This window comes from Semicossyphus pulcher, unplaced genomic scaffold (assembly GCF_022749685.1).
Source record: "Semicossyphus pulcher isolate SPU_LCO1_2020_fin unplaced genomic scaffold, fSemPul1.0.p SCAF_4, whole genome shotgun sequence".
In the NCBI taxonomy this organism is placed as follows: Eukaryota; Metazoa; Chordata; class Actinopteri; order Labriformes; family Labridae; genus Semicossyphus; species Semicossyphus pulcher.
Window position 1 is genome coordinate 8,196,482 of NW_027211715.1, and position 15,217 is coordinate 8,211,698.

At 38.7% G+C, this 15,217-nt stretch overlaps 1 protein-coding gene across 3 annotated transcripts in view; it reads right to left on the minus strand.

Moving 5' to 3' along the window:
- nlgn1 (neuroligin 1) overlaps nucleotides 1-15,217 on the minus strand; it is a 294,360-nt gene that overhangs the window by 182,178 nt on the left and 96,965 nt on the right. For 2 of the 3 annotated variants that reach the window (XM_069679484.1, XM_069679486.1), the window contains 2 exons: nucleotides 13,147-13,206; nucleotides 2,260-2,412 (listed from right to left, as the gene is read on the minus strand). The exons of the other annotated variant lie outside the window; for it this stretch is intronic. In XM_069679484.1, coding sequence (XP_069535585.1) covers nucleotides 2,260-2,412; nucleotides 13,147-13,206 — 213 coding nt within the window. The remainder of the gene's footprint in view (nucleotides 1-2,259; nucleotides 2,413-13,146; nucleotides 13,207-15,217) is intronic. 3 annotated transcript variants of the gene reach the window in all.

The window sequence follows — 15,217 nt, forward strand, 5'->3', positions numbered from 1 at the left end:
TCGTACACTCACTGAAAACTGGATGAGTGACTGGAAAGCCCAGCGGTTATGAGCCTTACACCTACTGTAGCCGAGAACACACTCTCTCCCTGTCACTCATACACACTCACATGTTTGGCGAGGTAAAGCCGTATGCTTTTGTCCATTGCCAGGGGGGTAAACACAAACACATAGAGTCTAATCTGAGCACAAACAGCGGCGCCTCATGTTAACCAGCAGGGATACAGTTTCCCTCAACGCCATGAGGCCTGCAGCGCTAAGGAGCTCGCATATCAGAGAGAGAGAGAGAGAGAGAGGAACAGGGATCCCATGCAGAATAATTTAAGTATAAAATCTGCATTGATTGATTGTGTCTTTGCTTTTATTTTTTGGCATTTTCATCCACATTGTTGCTATTCATGCTGTTTCTAATATGTGAAAATGGAATTTGTGTTGGAATTTATGGGAATTACTTTCAGAATTTTCACGAATCCATGACGGTATCACTTCGGTAATGCTTTAAGCCATTATCATTCAACTATAGACAGGTCAACATGTGTGATATGAGTATTAAAAGGGTCAGCACTGTTGCTTTACAACAGGAAGTTAGGATTCAAATTTAAGCCCTGAACACACGCAGGTTTTGGACTGTGGATTTGAGAAAATAACATTCTTTGTAAATTTATCAACTTGAATGTACTGTATCAGTATACAGTACTTTATACATGCATTTTTCTGCCGACTAGGGAAGTCTCCTGCCTCCTCATGACCCTGAAAAGGAATAAGTGGGTATTGAAAAGGAATGAATGATTGGTAATTGCAGATGATGGAGTACTAGTTTAATATCCACTTTTGTGGTTTTGGCAGCGCTTGAAGGTTGCTGAGGGAGGTTGTCCATCCAGTCACCGGCTGACTGACAGTTATGTCTCCAAGAGACGTGAACCACAATTGCTCCGCTGGCATGTATGGCTGGAACATTTTTATTCAGTTCAAGTTTCTTGGGCCTGATTTTTAGATTACAGGAAACTTAATATCATGAGTGTTTTATCAGATTTTATGCAAGACAAACATGTTTTCCCTGATCTTCAGTATTTACAATTTAAGCTAAATATAAGTCGCATAAAAAGATCAGAGACTGAATAACTGAAGAGGAAACAGAGTCACTGCAGACCACCTGCTGAGAAAAATAATGTTATATTTCACATCGTTTCTGCTATCAGCATCTCAAAAGCTTGCCTTTAAGCCTTTATGCTCATTCTTTATGCACACGCTCACACAAATAAATGCACACACATACATGCCTGCAGACAAGTTGTATTTTTGTTGAGTGAAAGGCGGATATTGTGCCATATCTTTATTCTGGTATAGATTAATAAGAAAGGAAGAAAAAAGCCCACTAACCACAACAACATGTAAATGGAATCAGTCCCTTTCATTCAAACAAATGACAGCATAATCTCATTGAGAACGGATGCAGCGGACCTTTGTTTCCTTCATAAGTCCGAATATATACCTGCCCTCTGGGTAAGGCAGTGACAGCCACACACGGGGGACAAGAAAATAGCAATTACACTGATGAAAAGAGATAAGAATAAAGGAGGAAGAGGAGATAAGAAAAAGAAAGAAGGACTAAAGACTTGAGACTGGAGAGTCTACTTTTCCTTTGAGCTTCTTACTAATTCTCCACACTAATCCAGGAGGACAAATCACAACCAAAACCAGCATAGATTCAAATCCAGATGTGAGAGCAGATACCAGCTGTAGAAACCAGTTTAATCCAGTTATTAGGATTAGCAAAGACCAACGAAACAGAGTGAGGATTCATATCAATGAACCAGAATCGTGCTAAACTAGTAATCTGATATCTGTAATATCTTCAATCAGAAAGTCAGAAAAATTATTTTCTAACTTCCAGTTGGTTCACAGGCTATGCAAAAAAGCAACAACAAATAGCTTTATCAAAAGAGGCTGATGCCACGAAAAACTTCCTAGTTTTAGCCTTAAGCTCAGCTAAAGTCATTGGAAAATACCAGCAGCAACATATGGTATCACCAAATGAGTAACAAAGAAAGAAATAAGTCCCAATAGTTTCGCCTCATGGCTAAGCCAATGGAATCACCAATAAAAGAGGTTCCAATAGCCATGGCAAACCATCCCAAGCTAATTGAATCAACAATAAAGAAGACATAAATAGGCTTAGCAACTGGGCTAAGTTAATGGAATCAACAACATAACATGACAACAATGCTTGTGTATCACACTGTACAGCAGGATCCTTACCTAGGACGCCCAGTCGGTAGTTGACAGTTATGACAATCACATTTCCATAGCTGGCCAGGATGCTGCCGTCAAACATATTCCCAGTTCCTTCCATGTAGGAGCCCCCGTGTATGAAAACCATCACCGGCTTGGGGCTTCCACTCTCCCTGATGTCTGGAGGAAAGGGGGGAGGAAGAGGAGGAAGAAGAGGAGGTGGAGAAGGCGGTAGGACTGATTAGACAACAGATTGAAGGTGACAACCAGAGATGCAATTTCAATACTTTTGGGGGGGCTTTGCGACCCCTTTAATTTTTTTTCTCTAATGAGTAATTTTGGCACACTGGCTTTTTAACATGGAGACCTTGTTAGTTTGAGGCGTCAAACCATAAATTCTTCTACATGAAGGCCGTGACATGTTTGTGTTGCTTGCAAAGTGTTGTTTTATTTATTTATTAACCTGTTTTAAATTCCATATAGGTGTTAATGAAACAGGATATTTAATGTTCATATTTTAATTTTCCTCCAGGCAATGGGCTGTCAACATGTAAGCATGGCAATCTAAACTGTCATGTCAGGGTAAAACTTGTGTCATTAATCTGGAAGAAAATCTCATAAAAACTGGCATATTTGGTTTTATGAAACAGCAATGCTTTATTGAAACTTTAATTTGAATTCAGGTTAGCACTTCACAGTTGTTTCGCTGTAGGCGAATGTTCGCCTTGATTTTGTGAAAATAAATGTATGAGAGCACTAACTGGCAGCAGGGGAAATTAAACAGAAGCATAAACTGAATGGGACACTTGCCTTTAGAAATTATGGATACCTTTTTATTGTTTTTTGTAAAAGGATGTTGATTTTAGCTTTTGAAATCAATACTCAATCATTTTAATAATTACACTGTAGTAAGACAGCAGCCAAATAGAATATAATGTAAAGGTTATGTCGTATTTTTGAGATTATTTATACTGTAACAAAACAGGTGTCTTTCTACTAACATTTTTTTAATGTGTAGTAATGCCTGTCAAATATGAGGTCAAGGTAAGAAGAGTAGTGGGCCTGCTGTTCGGAGCAGCATTAGCTGTATTAAACTGTGTTATATCTGGATGATTAGAGTGGAAGAAAGAAAGGCTGTATTTTAGAGCTTTAGCCCTTGACGTCGTTCTAATACAAGCTGGGTTGTGAGCAAAAGGGATGAGAAGACTTGGAGAGATCTAACAACATGCTGCAACCCACGTTCAAAACAAGGTTTCGCTTTCATCTTCTGTATCCCTGAGATGAAGCTTTTCATCCTACTTCCTAACCTTCTCCATCAGTACATGCTGCAGCGCACATCATTTATCCCACTGATGTTTTACCACTGAGGGACTCCCGTCCAGAGAGAGATCAGTAAGTCTTGGCGGAATTAAAAATTAACCAGGCAGGGAAACAGAAAAGCGTTACCTCCGAGACAAGAGAATAAAAAGATCTCAAATTGTGAGGGTAGTGAGAGAAGCAGAGCGATGGTGTTTGTGTCGGGAAGTTTTCCCACAGTGCGTTTAAAAGCACTCACAATCCAGGGGGTAGACAAAATAATGCCTATACTTGAGGGAAAAATGTCAACTTTGAAGGAACTTTCACAGTACCACTGCTATGATTGTGGGCTTTAAATATAATATTCACATGATGGTCCTTATCCTCTGACATAACACACCAGAGTGGGAAGATCAGAAGCTGTTAATAAAAGGATAATGCTTAAACGCTCGCTGGGTTATAGGTTGTAAGTAATATAAATGAAGGGAATCTTGATATTCTTCATAATTTCAACACTTCTGTTTTATCAGCAATGAAAAGATACTATATGTGTAATTCTGGATGGAAATTGGGCCATATTTCAAAGCAAAACAACATATTTGATAACCCATTAGCTAGCGTTAAACAAGGCTAATGTTAGCATGTAATGACAAAGCTAACTTTTTTTATTAGGCTTAAATTTATTCCATATTTATGTTAACATACAGCTGGGAGACATTCCTAAACGCAGCATATCTCATCAACCCCTTTAAGCCAAACATTAGCGGCTGAAGAGCACAAAACTTTTGTGGGAAGATTGCACATAGGCTGACTATGCTTTCTAGTACGCACACAATGGCATCCATAAAGCTGTTAACAAAACATTGCAAGAAATTATTCTTAAATGCTTAAACAAAGGTGTCAAAGATGTTCATTGGACTTTTTAACAATGCATAATACCATTCTTGTGGACTCATATAAGACTATTAAACGGTAATGTTAGCTAGGAAGTAGTTAAATGCTAACTTTAGCTGTATTCCAATGGTAGGTAATGGGTTATCAAATAAACTGGTTTACCTTGGATTACAGCCCAGTGTACCTTCAGATTTTCACTATCCATTGTCTTTTGAGTTGCTGATTCATCTAGAAGTAGTGACGATTTTTAATATTCTCAGCGTTTAGCTTGTGGCCTTTATGTAAGAGAAGATTGGCTACCATGGATGTGGTAGATCATGATTTTTAAATTGTGTAAGACTACCCCATGAAATAGGTCTAACCTACTGTAAACAATGTACATCAGTATGTTTATGATGATAAAAGTATTCCTATTTTCATTTTATTTTGTTGGGTTTATCCTTCATTTTACCACCCTCCTGTATTACCAAAGGTAAAAGACACATCACTGACGAAATATAATGCAGGAGAAATTGGAAGGAGGAACTAAATATTGCAGTGTGTCTTTGTATTGTGCAACTGCAGAAACTGTTTTCTTCCCAACATGGAATATAAAAAAGCCTGAGAAAAAAGCTCAGTTGGCAAAAAGGAAGTGGGGTAAAAGAGGACAAAAATCTAGCGGGAAATTAAAATGAGGCACATCTAGGTAAAATGCTATCTCCTGTGTGAGTGTGTGTGTTTGTGTACCACTGTGTTTGTCCTTTCCTGTTTCTCTCAGTGCAGAGCTCATTACATCACTTCTATCATTCTCTGTCCTTTGTAGTGTTTTTTTTTTTCTCCTAGTTGTTCTGCTTCCTCTGTCGCAGCAGGCAGTGGCCACTGTGTAGCGGCACATCATAACTCTCCTTGGAGGGCTTCCAGAAACTTCTGACAAAAAAGGTCAGGGGATAATGCTAAGGGTGTGTGCGTTCCTGTGTGTATCTCACAGTACATACAGTATGTGTGTAGGCTGACAAAAGGAGAGGAGGGAAATCAAAAGGCACAAATGATAGGGTAATGGTGATGACTATTATAATTTTGTCTATGATGGTGGTTATGTGATGATGATAATGTTGATGTGATAGTGATGATGGCAATGGTGGTGACAGCCACGACAGTGGCAGTGGTGATAACAAGACAGTAGTTTTATTACCAATTATTTAACGATGAAGACAACAGTGAACTTGATGTTACTGATGACAGTAATGATGCTGATTAACATGTTAGTGATGATGATGATATTGATCATAATAACCAAATCAGATTTAAATGATGTAACAACCACGACAATTGATGTTGGCAGCACTAATGATGATGCCAACCAAGACAATGATAATGATGTTGATAACAATGATTCTTATTTCATTAAAACGATGATGATAAATGTGATTAGCATGTGATTAGCATGACCATGAGGAGGGGAGTGAGTGTCAAATATCTGAGAATATCATTTGTGGATTACTCATATGTTTTTGGGTTCTCAACTAGTTTTATATTATTTAAAGCAAACCCAATATGGGGCAGCATGGTGTTGCAGTGGATAGCGCTGTTGCCTCACAGCTACAAGGTTCCCGGTTCGAATGAAGCGGCCCTTTCTGTGTGGAGTTTGCATGTTCTCCCCGTGCATGCATGGGTTCCTTCCGGGTACTCAGACTTCCTCCCACAGTCCACAGACATGCTCGTCAGGTAAACTGGTGACTCTAAATTGTGGGTGTGAGGGTGAAAGGTTGTCTGTCGTGTGATAGACTGGCGATCAGTCCAGGGTGTACCCCGCTTCTCGCCCAATGACAGCTGGGATGGGCTCCAGCACCCGCAATCCTAAACAGGATAAGCTGTGTAGATAATAGATGGAAGGATGGAAATCCAATATGGATGGATGATCTTCCAACACATTCTCACTCCCTATTAATTAAATACGGCAGCCATGTTTGTGGCCCTATGCTTCAAGATATGACAATGTAAGTAATCCTTTGGCACAAGACTTAGCAGTCAAGTAAGCACTAATAAATATGAAAAGTCTGGTTAGACTTTCAAAATAAAGCTGTAGATTTTTGGACATGCGACAATACTTAACACTTGGTCAATGTTTGGGAAAGATCATGATTTGGGTTTCAAAGTAGAATCGGACATGCATTGCCTAGTGTGACTAAGTTAAGTCACATACGTAATGTAACTGACGAAAACTATATTAAACGTACATCAAAACAATAATCTAGGGGACGGTGTTCAGAAATGTGGCAATTTTCATACTTATAGGGTCAGAGTTGATGGTATTTGGGCAACTGTCCAAGCTGCTGTATTTGATCAGTTGGGAGAGAAAAAAGGCTGATATCCATAGCCTCTTTGAGCAAGCTTTATATTACACTATGTGTGTGTGTACAAGTGCTTTCAAGTATTACATGAATATATTAATATCGGCATCAGCAAGATACATCCAGGGCGGCTGTTCGAACCGCCTCTTTTTGTTCAGCATTGAACTGAAGGTCAGCGGTAATGAGCTGAGGTTAGGATAAGATTGTCTTGGCTGTGTTTGAGCATTTGATGGATTTACCTGAATTTACCTGGATTTACTGGCTGAAACAAGTCCCGATGTATACTGAACACATTGTTCCTTGAGGTTTTAGGTTTATGCAATCCAGCTCGCTCTCAGTATGATTTTCTGGCATCCTTTATTGGCCACAATTGCAAGACTCCGAGCCAAAAAACCCCACTAAACCCCAGTTTCTACCTTCATTCCCCTTACTTATCAATAAATCATCATTCAGCTTATTGCAAATCGTATTTCTTTCCATCATCCTTTTGTATGAGGTAATTGTGTTTTCAGACTGATTACTGGTATATTTACATGATTATTGGTAATATCAGTATGTCCTTTAATTCCTCTGTAACTGTAGATGATTTCAGTTTCCAGTAATGTTTTAAGTTTCCAGCAAAGGTGTTTTGGAACATGTTGGAACATCCGACTGTCCTCTAGGGTTTCTTCTACAGCGAGCAGCGAGATTAAAGCTTGCTTTTAGGAGAGCTAAAATGAGATGCAATCTTGTAGTGATTTGACCATCCAATCTTCCCAGGGATGAGTGCAGGCAAGGGAGAGTTTGTCAGAGGATAGGTACCATGCCAACATAGAGTAGATCATTGCTTCCTCGAGGAATGAGGTTATGATCAAAGAGACTAAGGTGCTTTAGATTTCTCTGAGCAGACCCTGAGAGATGCCTCGGGGCTGTTGCAACAACTTTGGTATCCTCTCCCTCAGCCGGTGTAGAGGACTTATCAAACCAACAGCAGACACAAGGTGCAGAGGTGTTTTTTTTATCTTTTGCTGCAGGGAGCAAAGCCATGGGGACTCTGGGCAAGAGGAACAAGAAACAAAATGAGACCCCGTGGTGAACAGCAATTCAAATGCTTGCAGAGGAAACACTCCTGTGTAATCAGTGCAGCTGTGCTGATGTAGCTCGTTAGAGCACACATCCACTGGCATATGGAAAGTGGCATGACATGCACATTTGATGGCATATTTACTTCTGCCATGTGCAGTACATTCTCTTAGCATGGCATTACAGTCCCAAATAGGAGCTTATAATTTCACAAACTGACATTTAAACCATTACAGCTCATGTATTATTTGTCATATTTACTTATACATCATTGCATGACATTTTAACATGAATGGATATTTGATGCTACTATTCATTTTATTAATTTCTTCTGTATGACTTGAATGGGGAATTGGTTGCCCATTCCTCGTTGCAGCTTTGCAAAATGGTTTAGGTAGGAAGTCAGGGTGAACACAGGAGATTGAAAAGTAGGAAATAACGATATCAGGTTTTTGTTTATAAAGTTTGCGCCAATTGTTTTCCAACTTATTTGGCTGATTGCTGATAGCGTTATTGATCCCCTTAATTGCAGAGGCATCAAATCTCTCCTGTAATGCAATTAACATATTATGCAAACTCTTATTGAGAAATGGCCCACAGTCAATGTTATTTTGAAAGAGTCACCCTGGTACATCATGATATTTGAAGAAAAGGGGCAGATGCTGATATTACCTTTTTAAGCCCTTATCAGCCAATAGCAATGACATGGAGAAATTATCGTGCACCCCTGGTAATTTCAGCTGATTTAACATGACCACTGAAGTCAACTATAGAGGCAGAAAATAAGTAAATGGTCATATGTTTTTAAGTGTACAAGCTTTTAACACTTATTTTATAGGAGACCATAAAGAGAAGGCAGGATTAAATCCTTGTTCTCTTTACTTCAGATTTAACTGGAATTTAAATTGCTTTTGAATTGTAATTTCTCGTAAAATTTGGTTTACAAGACGCACTTTTAATAACATTTTTTTCATCTAAAAGAGGGCTGCGTCCGGTGCTACCAATATGCCAGTATAAAATGCAGGGAGAGGTATTTTATTGTGTCAGGTATCTTACCTAGATGATGGCACGAATAGGTTGTTAAGTGGTGACTCCACATCTCCGCATTAAACTGTTTCCGGGATCAAGCTGCTATTACGTCTCCTATTTACAATATGCCGCAGTGCTGCTTTCCTCACTGTTTTAAGCGAGGAAAACTAACCTGATTGTAATGCTTCATCACGGACACGTACCATCATGATCGCCATTGTAGCCACCACCGTCACATCAATCAGCATTACCGTAAGTTGCCACAACGGTACCGCACCGGTAGCTAGAACGATTGCAAACTCGACATGGTGAAAACAGATGGTAGGCTGTAATTTGTGTGTGTTTTGAATGTGTTTCAAATGAAAAGAAACAGTGTTGAAATAACTTGTATACACGTTTTTATTAGCTCTTTGCCTCTGGAATACCCACCAAAAATAGATATTATATATTCCGGTGCCACTTATATTCCAGATTTTACACTACTTTGCCATTAAAAGTGAACTTATTACTTAATGAATTGCCATTGGCTATATTTTAATTTGTAAGATGCTCGCAGTAGTGGTTAAGGAGATTTTACTTTAACTTGTAATGTACGTGACATTAAGCAGGCAAATAGTTAGAGTCGGGCCTAAAATGACACCAGTTGGAGCCTCTGGACGAGCTGGATGTACAAGGTAACACATTCCCTGGTTCATCTTTTATCATCCTTTCCTCAGCTCCAGGATTGTCCTCATGCTGTCAGCAAAATCTATATCCCTGTGCCCTCCACACTCAAAGTAATATATCCATAGCGTATTGGAAGATTAATATCTCGCAGGTATTCCCATATAATGTTTTATATAGGGTACCAGGGGCCCCATAATAGCCTTGTAGATACCACCGTTCATGGCGACTTTGCTTCTGTATACCCACATTTAACCACTCTGGCAATATTCCTGTTAAAAAAAGAAAAGAAAACGGCGCTTCTAACAAATCCTCCGCTCTCAGGGACTTTCCTGTTTACATCTCTATTCCCAGCACAAAAGGATTACAAACACCAGCTTTACTGAGTATAAAGAGATTGTAAAATCCAAGATTTGCTGAGTGGGAGGGGTGGGGAGGTTAGGGGATGTCCTCATTCAGTTTGCATCTACAGGGCGACAAATGGTCAAAGGTTAAGAGCTTCAAGAATGGCTGTGGGGGATACGAGTTGATCAGAGTCAGCATGGATGGGGCTACAGAGTGTTTGACTGTGTGTGTGTGTGTGTGTGTGACACTGTGCGTGTGTGTGTGTGTGTGTGTGTGTGTGCGTGTATGTGTGTGTTCTCGAACATATTTTTTCTCTATATTAAACTGGATTAGTTGTCTGCCCCGCATCCTTTATCGAGATAATACTTGAAGCTTGCTGGGATTTCATTGAATAGATCTGTGTGAGCTGTGTGACTCGCTCTAATCTTATTGGCGTGTGTGACTGTGTCTGTGTCTGTGTGTGTGTGTGTGTGTGTGAGAGAGCTCTTGGAAAACAGCGTGATGGCACAGATCAAAGGGATCCGGATGGTTGTGAGTCTTATTTGGATGTAATTGCTGTTTACTTCGTCACATTATACAGTAGAGGTGCCTTATTAAGGCTTTCTGCCTGTCATTAAAGTTGCACTGCGGCAGCCTTGAGGGGATACGACTCTATCTCAGGGTTTTATCAAGGACATTTTATTCTTAATGCAGCTTTTCAAAGAGCTGCTTGTTTGTGGCGACAACGCACAAAGGTTCATCTTTTTGTTTTATTGAGATTAATGGATTTCCAGCACACTGTCTTAACTTTGAATTGGCACTTAATTTAAATATCTAGAGGAGAAGTTGCAATGTTTTGGCCTAGTCTTTGTGGGGTATCCTCTGGTTCCCTTAAGTATTGCTTGTCATCAGTCAGTGCCCAATACTCATAGGATCAAATGCCTTAAACGCAAAAACAGTATGTGGGAATACGAATGTATTTATTGCATTTTACATGTGTTCCAAGGGTTTACAGGTCCCATGTGATGAGCAGGTATCTCACTGTTGCCATGTGATTTAGTGAGTTTGACTGAATCAGGCTCTATTTATATTTATACTTGGGAGGAAACCGACATGTTTTGCATACAGTATGTGATTATTCGGCATAGATTGAGGCAGTGTAGGTCTTTAATCTAGTGTGGAGTTACTTTCCTTGTAAGGCATCCAGTCTTGCTTGAACGATATTTTGGAGCGATCACCTTTATCAGAATTTGGCCTTTATTTAATTTGGAAATTGAGAGGTATGAGAGAAATCTTTGCCCGAGGCTTGATCTCAGATTGCAGTTTTAGTTCGAGCATAATGTACATTGACGTTACAGCAACATATCTCGGAGGCAGATCTGATGTAACCGCAACAGTTGGGTTAAACATCAATGAGCAGAAGCAAGAAGAATGTATCTTTGTATCACTAAGGACAGGTACCTACCTGCATTTACTTAAACACTTTATTACCTTATTTAAGTGCTTATACTTCATTCTACATGAACACCATGTACTTATTTATTGGACAGCTCTCTCCATGGTACATGTATTTCTTAAATTTTAGATTGTACATACAAATCTAATCATTACATTAAACAATTCATAATCTCGAGGAACAAACGATATATAACGTCTGAGAAAATATGCATATATTTTGGTAAAACATCCAGACCAGGTATACGATTTAAATGCATATTTGTGCATCAGTGATTATAAATGACCTTCTGCTGCCGTTCTGCTAATAATGGCCTTAAAATGAGGTTGATATAAAAAAAAAAAAAATAAACTTCCAAAAAGAGGATGTATTTTATAATACTACTGCTTTTACTTCTACTAACTTGAATTTCCAAAGCCAGTAACAACATACATGTAAAGGAAATAAGCTTTGAATAATGAGTAACTTTACTATTAATAGTTAAAGTTATATTTTGACAGTTGTCATTGCTTTACAATTTGAACCTTGCATGGGAAACGATCTGAATGAACAAAATGAATGAACCATGTTGTTATTTTTGACAATTATGTTGTTGGAAGAGAAATTGAATAAATGAATACATCACCAACTTTGCTCCAGGCTTTTAGTTTTACGTTAAAATTCACATGATAATGTATGCATTACCGTTTTTGGTTTGATCAGGCATGACTGTATTTGCTCTATTCTCCCCGCCCTGATGGCTTCAGTCTGTTACACGCAGAAGCTCTGTTTCTGTGGAGATTTAACTCAAAGGATATGATTATGTCTGCATCCTCGTCTATCAGAGAGGCTTTCAAAATTTAAATTACAATCTGCTGTGTAAGCAGCCCTCGAAATTTTAAAATTATTGTATTGCCAGAGGCCACATGAGCTGGCCATGAAAATCAGCATGCAATAGAAACAGAGTATTTATGTGCTGTTTTGATTGTGTGTTCTGCAAACAAGCATTAAAATGGAGAGCCCAGACGATCACTTAAAACCATAATGACAGTAATGTCACTTGAAATCAGCCTCGCCCAAATGCTGCTTTATTTTATTGTTGCCAAGACCGTCACGTCTGCTAGCCAATCCACATTAAATGCAGCTACAGAACAACTAATTTGGCAGCCTGAGACTTAGATTCTGAATCCAACTGCCACTGCGGGTGGCTGACCAGAAAGTTAGCTTCACATACTTGTGTGCAGTAAATTAGCTCCGACTTTGCCCTGTAGGAGAGGAAACCATGCCAGGAGAGATAACAACCCACATGTCTTCGCAGGAAACAGGGCTGAGAGAGATGCTTACTCTTATTTTGTTCAGTATTTTCATGTCTTTTTAGGCTCAACATGTATAAAGGTTTTTGGTTTGACGCCCAAAATGTCAACACGTCTAATTTTTTCCGTTAAAGCCAGTTAGCCATTAGTTGATTTTTTTAACATGATCTTATTATAGAAACAAGACGGATTAAAAGGAAAGACATGCAAAATGTGTTAAGAGCTGGCTAAAGGGTTAATAGTAACTTGATCTGCTGGTGGGATGCAACATAGAAAAGGAACGAAAAAGGTAAAGGAAACAGCAAATCCAAGCAGAGAGTCTATGTTAGAGTATTAATATCAAAGAATGGTGGTAGACATGTAAACTTTAGACATCAAGCTGAGAAGGACAAAACACATCCAGCCCAAAAAGAGAGTTTACGAGTAAAGAGCAAAAAGAAAATGTCCATCACTTTCAAAAAAAGGACAAGAAATTTAAGAAAATCAAAGAAGATAAAAATTGGAGGAGAAAGGGTAAGTTTGGATTCCCTTGTCATGCAAATCAGTTTGGCATCGAGGGAAAAAATACCTTCGTCGTCCGTGCGGTCACTATCACTTAAATCATCAGTGTGTTTCTTTGTAAGGGGACCTATAGGACCAAGAAGGAGAAGATGGAGGAAAACAGGGTGATCAAGAACACACAAAGCTTTCAAAAGATGCTCTCAAAAGATAAGAATGTATGTCAATAATTAATGTTTCTATAGCCCCTTTTTTGGAAAAATCTTCACACTGACAAGAAGACTGGGTAAACAGTACCACAATGTCCACTTCACATGTTTACAGTAGGATTTCACTGTACATTTAAGAAAGTTAAGGAGCAAGAAAAGAGGGGCTTTAAAAAAAAGAGGTGAAAAAAATATTAGTTCTCTGTTGAAAATGAAGATTTAACAGAAAATCAACCTCTTAGGATCAAAAGATATAAACCTTTGAAACAGTGCATACAGAGGCATCAATTATACATATCAGAGGCATTGTGTTAACATTTGGAAATGATCACAGTAGCAAAGACAAAGGCAAAAGCTGTAAAAGAAACAGCATTTTTAAGAACAAAGTGCTTTACGGAAGCATGTGACAAACTCCCCCTGTTGTATTTTTAGAGCGTCTTTTGTGTGTGTGAGCCTAAAAACACACACACAAAAGAGCTCATAATAGAGACCAAGCACACTGATTTCTGTTTTGCATCCTGTTTCAATTTATGGTTGAATATAATTTTTTTGTTTGGTTGTGTTTTTTTTATTTCAATTTTTTCCAATTTCAACTACAGAATTCCACAGGTTCAAGCTTGTCCTGTTTTGAATATAATTCAATACAGAGAAAGGTCATGAAAAAAATAAAAGAAAAAAAAAACATTTTTTTTATTTTTTTTTAGAGTTTGTCATTAAGTGACATAAGCTTCCTTGAATAGAGATAAATAAGAAGCTCAATACCCTATGTGTAAAACATAGGGCATTAGCCAGTTAGCGAAGCTTATCATCAAGAATGGAAAAATGGGGAAAAAAAGCGAGCCGAAGTCACTGCACTTAAAAAATACAATATTTTTCAGTGAGCTTTGGTGATACATGAATTATATTACCTTTCAACAAAGCCAGGCTAGGTTTTTTCCCACATTATGCTAAGCTAGGCCAAGTGGCTACTTGATGTAGCAATATATTTAACATCCAGAAATGAGTGGCTTCATTCTTCTGATCCAACCCTTATCAAAGAAAGCAAATAAGGGCATTTTCCGCAGGTTCACACTACTTCTTCATGAAATAGGTTTTCTTGAAGTGGAAACGACGCTAGAATTCAGAACCGATTTGGAGCTTTGGAGCGTTTTGGTATAATTTATTTTCAGGGGAAGTTGTCAGCGGCTTCTCTATTAATACCAAGAAATCAGCATTTTAATTCAAGTAAATTGTACATACACAGACATAAACACATGCCAGCTTAAACAAAAGTAACTGAGATCGCATATACACACACACTGATACACACACACACACACACACACACACACACACACAAAGAACACACAATAGCTACAGAACAGATCTGCAAACATGCAGTATAACAAGGTATGCCAGCAGGGTGCATGACAGACAGAAAATCACAATTATATAATGACAGAGCTTAAGCCTTCACACACACACACACGCACGCACACACACACACACACACACACTCACACACAAACACGCACACAATAAGGCAATAACATCCACAACATGTGATGCCACAGGGCTTAAAATAGCCATCTACTGATCAGTAAATGACCCCTTCAATCCTTTCCAACTACCTTCATTAGCCACAGCCACAAATGGCCAGCAATTTTATGCAAATATACATCAATTCCATGCGACCTTCTAAAACTGATACAGCCGTCAATTACAACATGACAAAGGCTAAAAGGCCCTTTCTGTGAAAAAGCTTTACGTTGATAAATGGCTCTGAAAAATAAAGTAAACTGTATTGTGTGTTGGAAAGAGAATGGACGATGAATCACTTGAAAGGTTTGAGATACTTTTAGTCAGTGGCTCATGCTGATGAGTAATAATTCCTCCATCATTCAACATCCTGCTGGTTTATTTCAAGGCCGGCCATTTCTCTCCAGCCACTTTAAA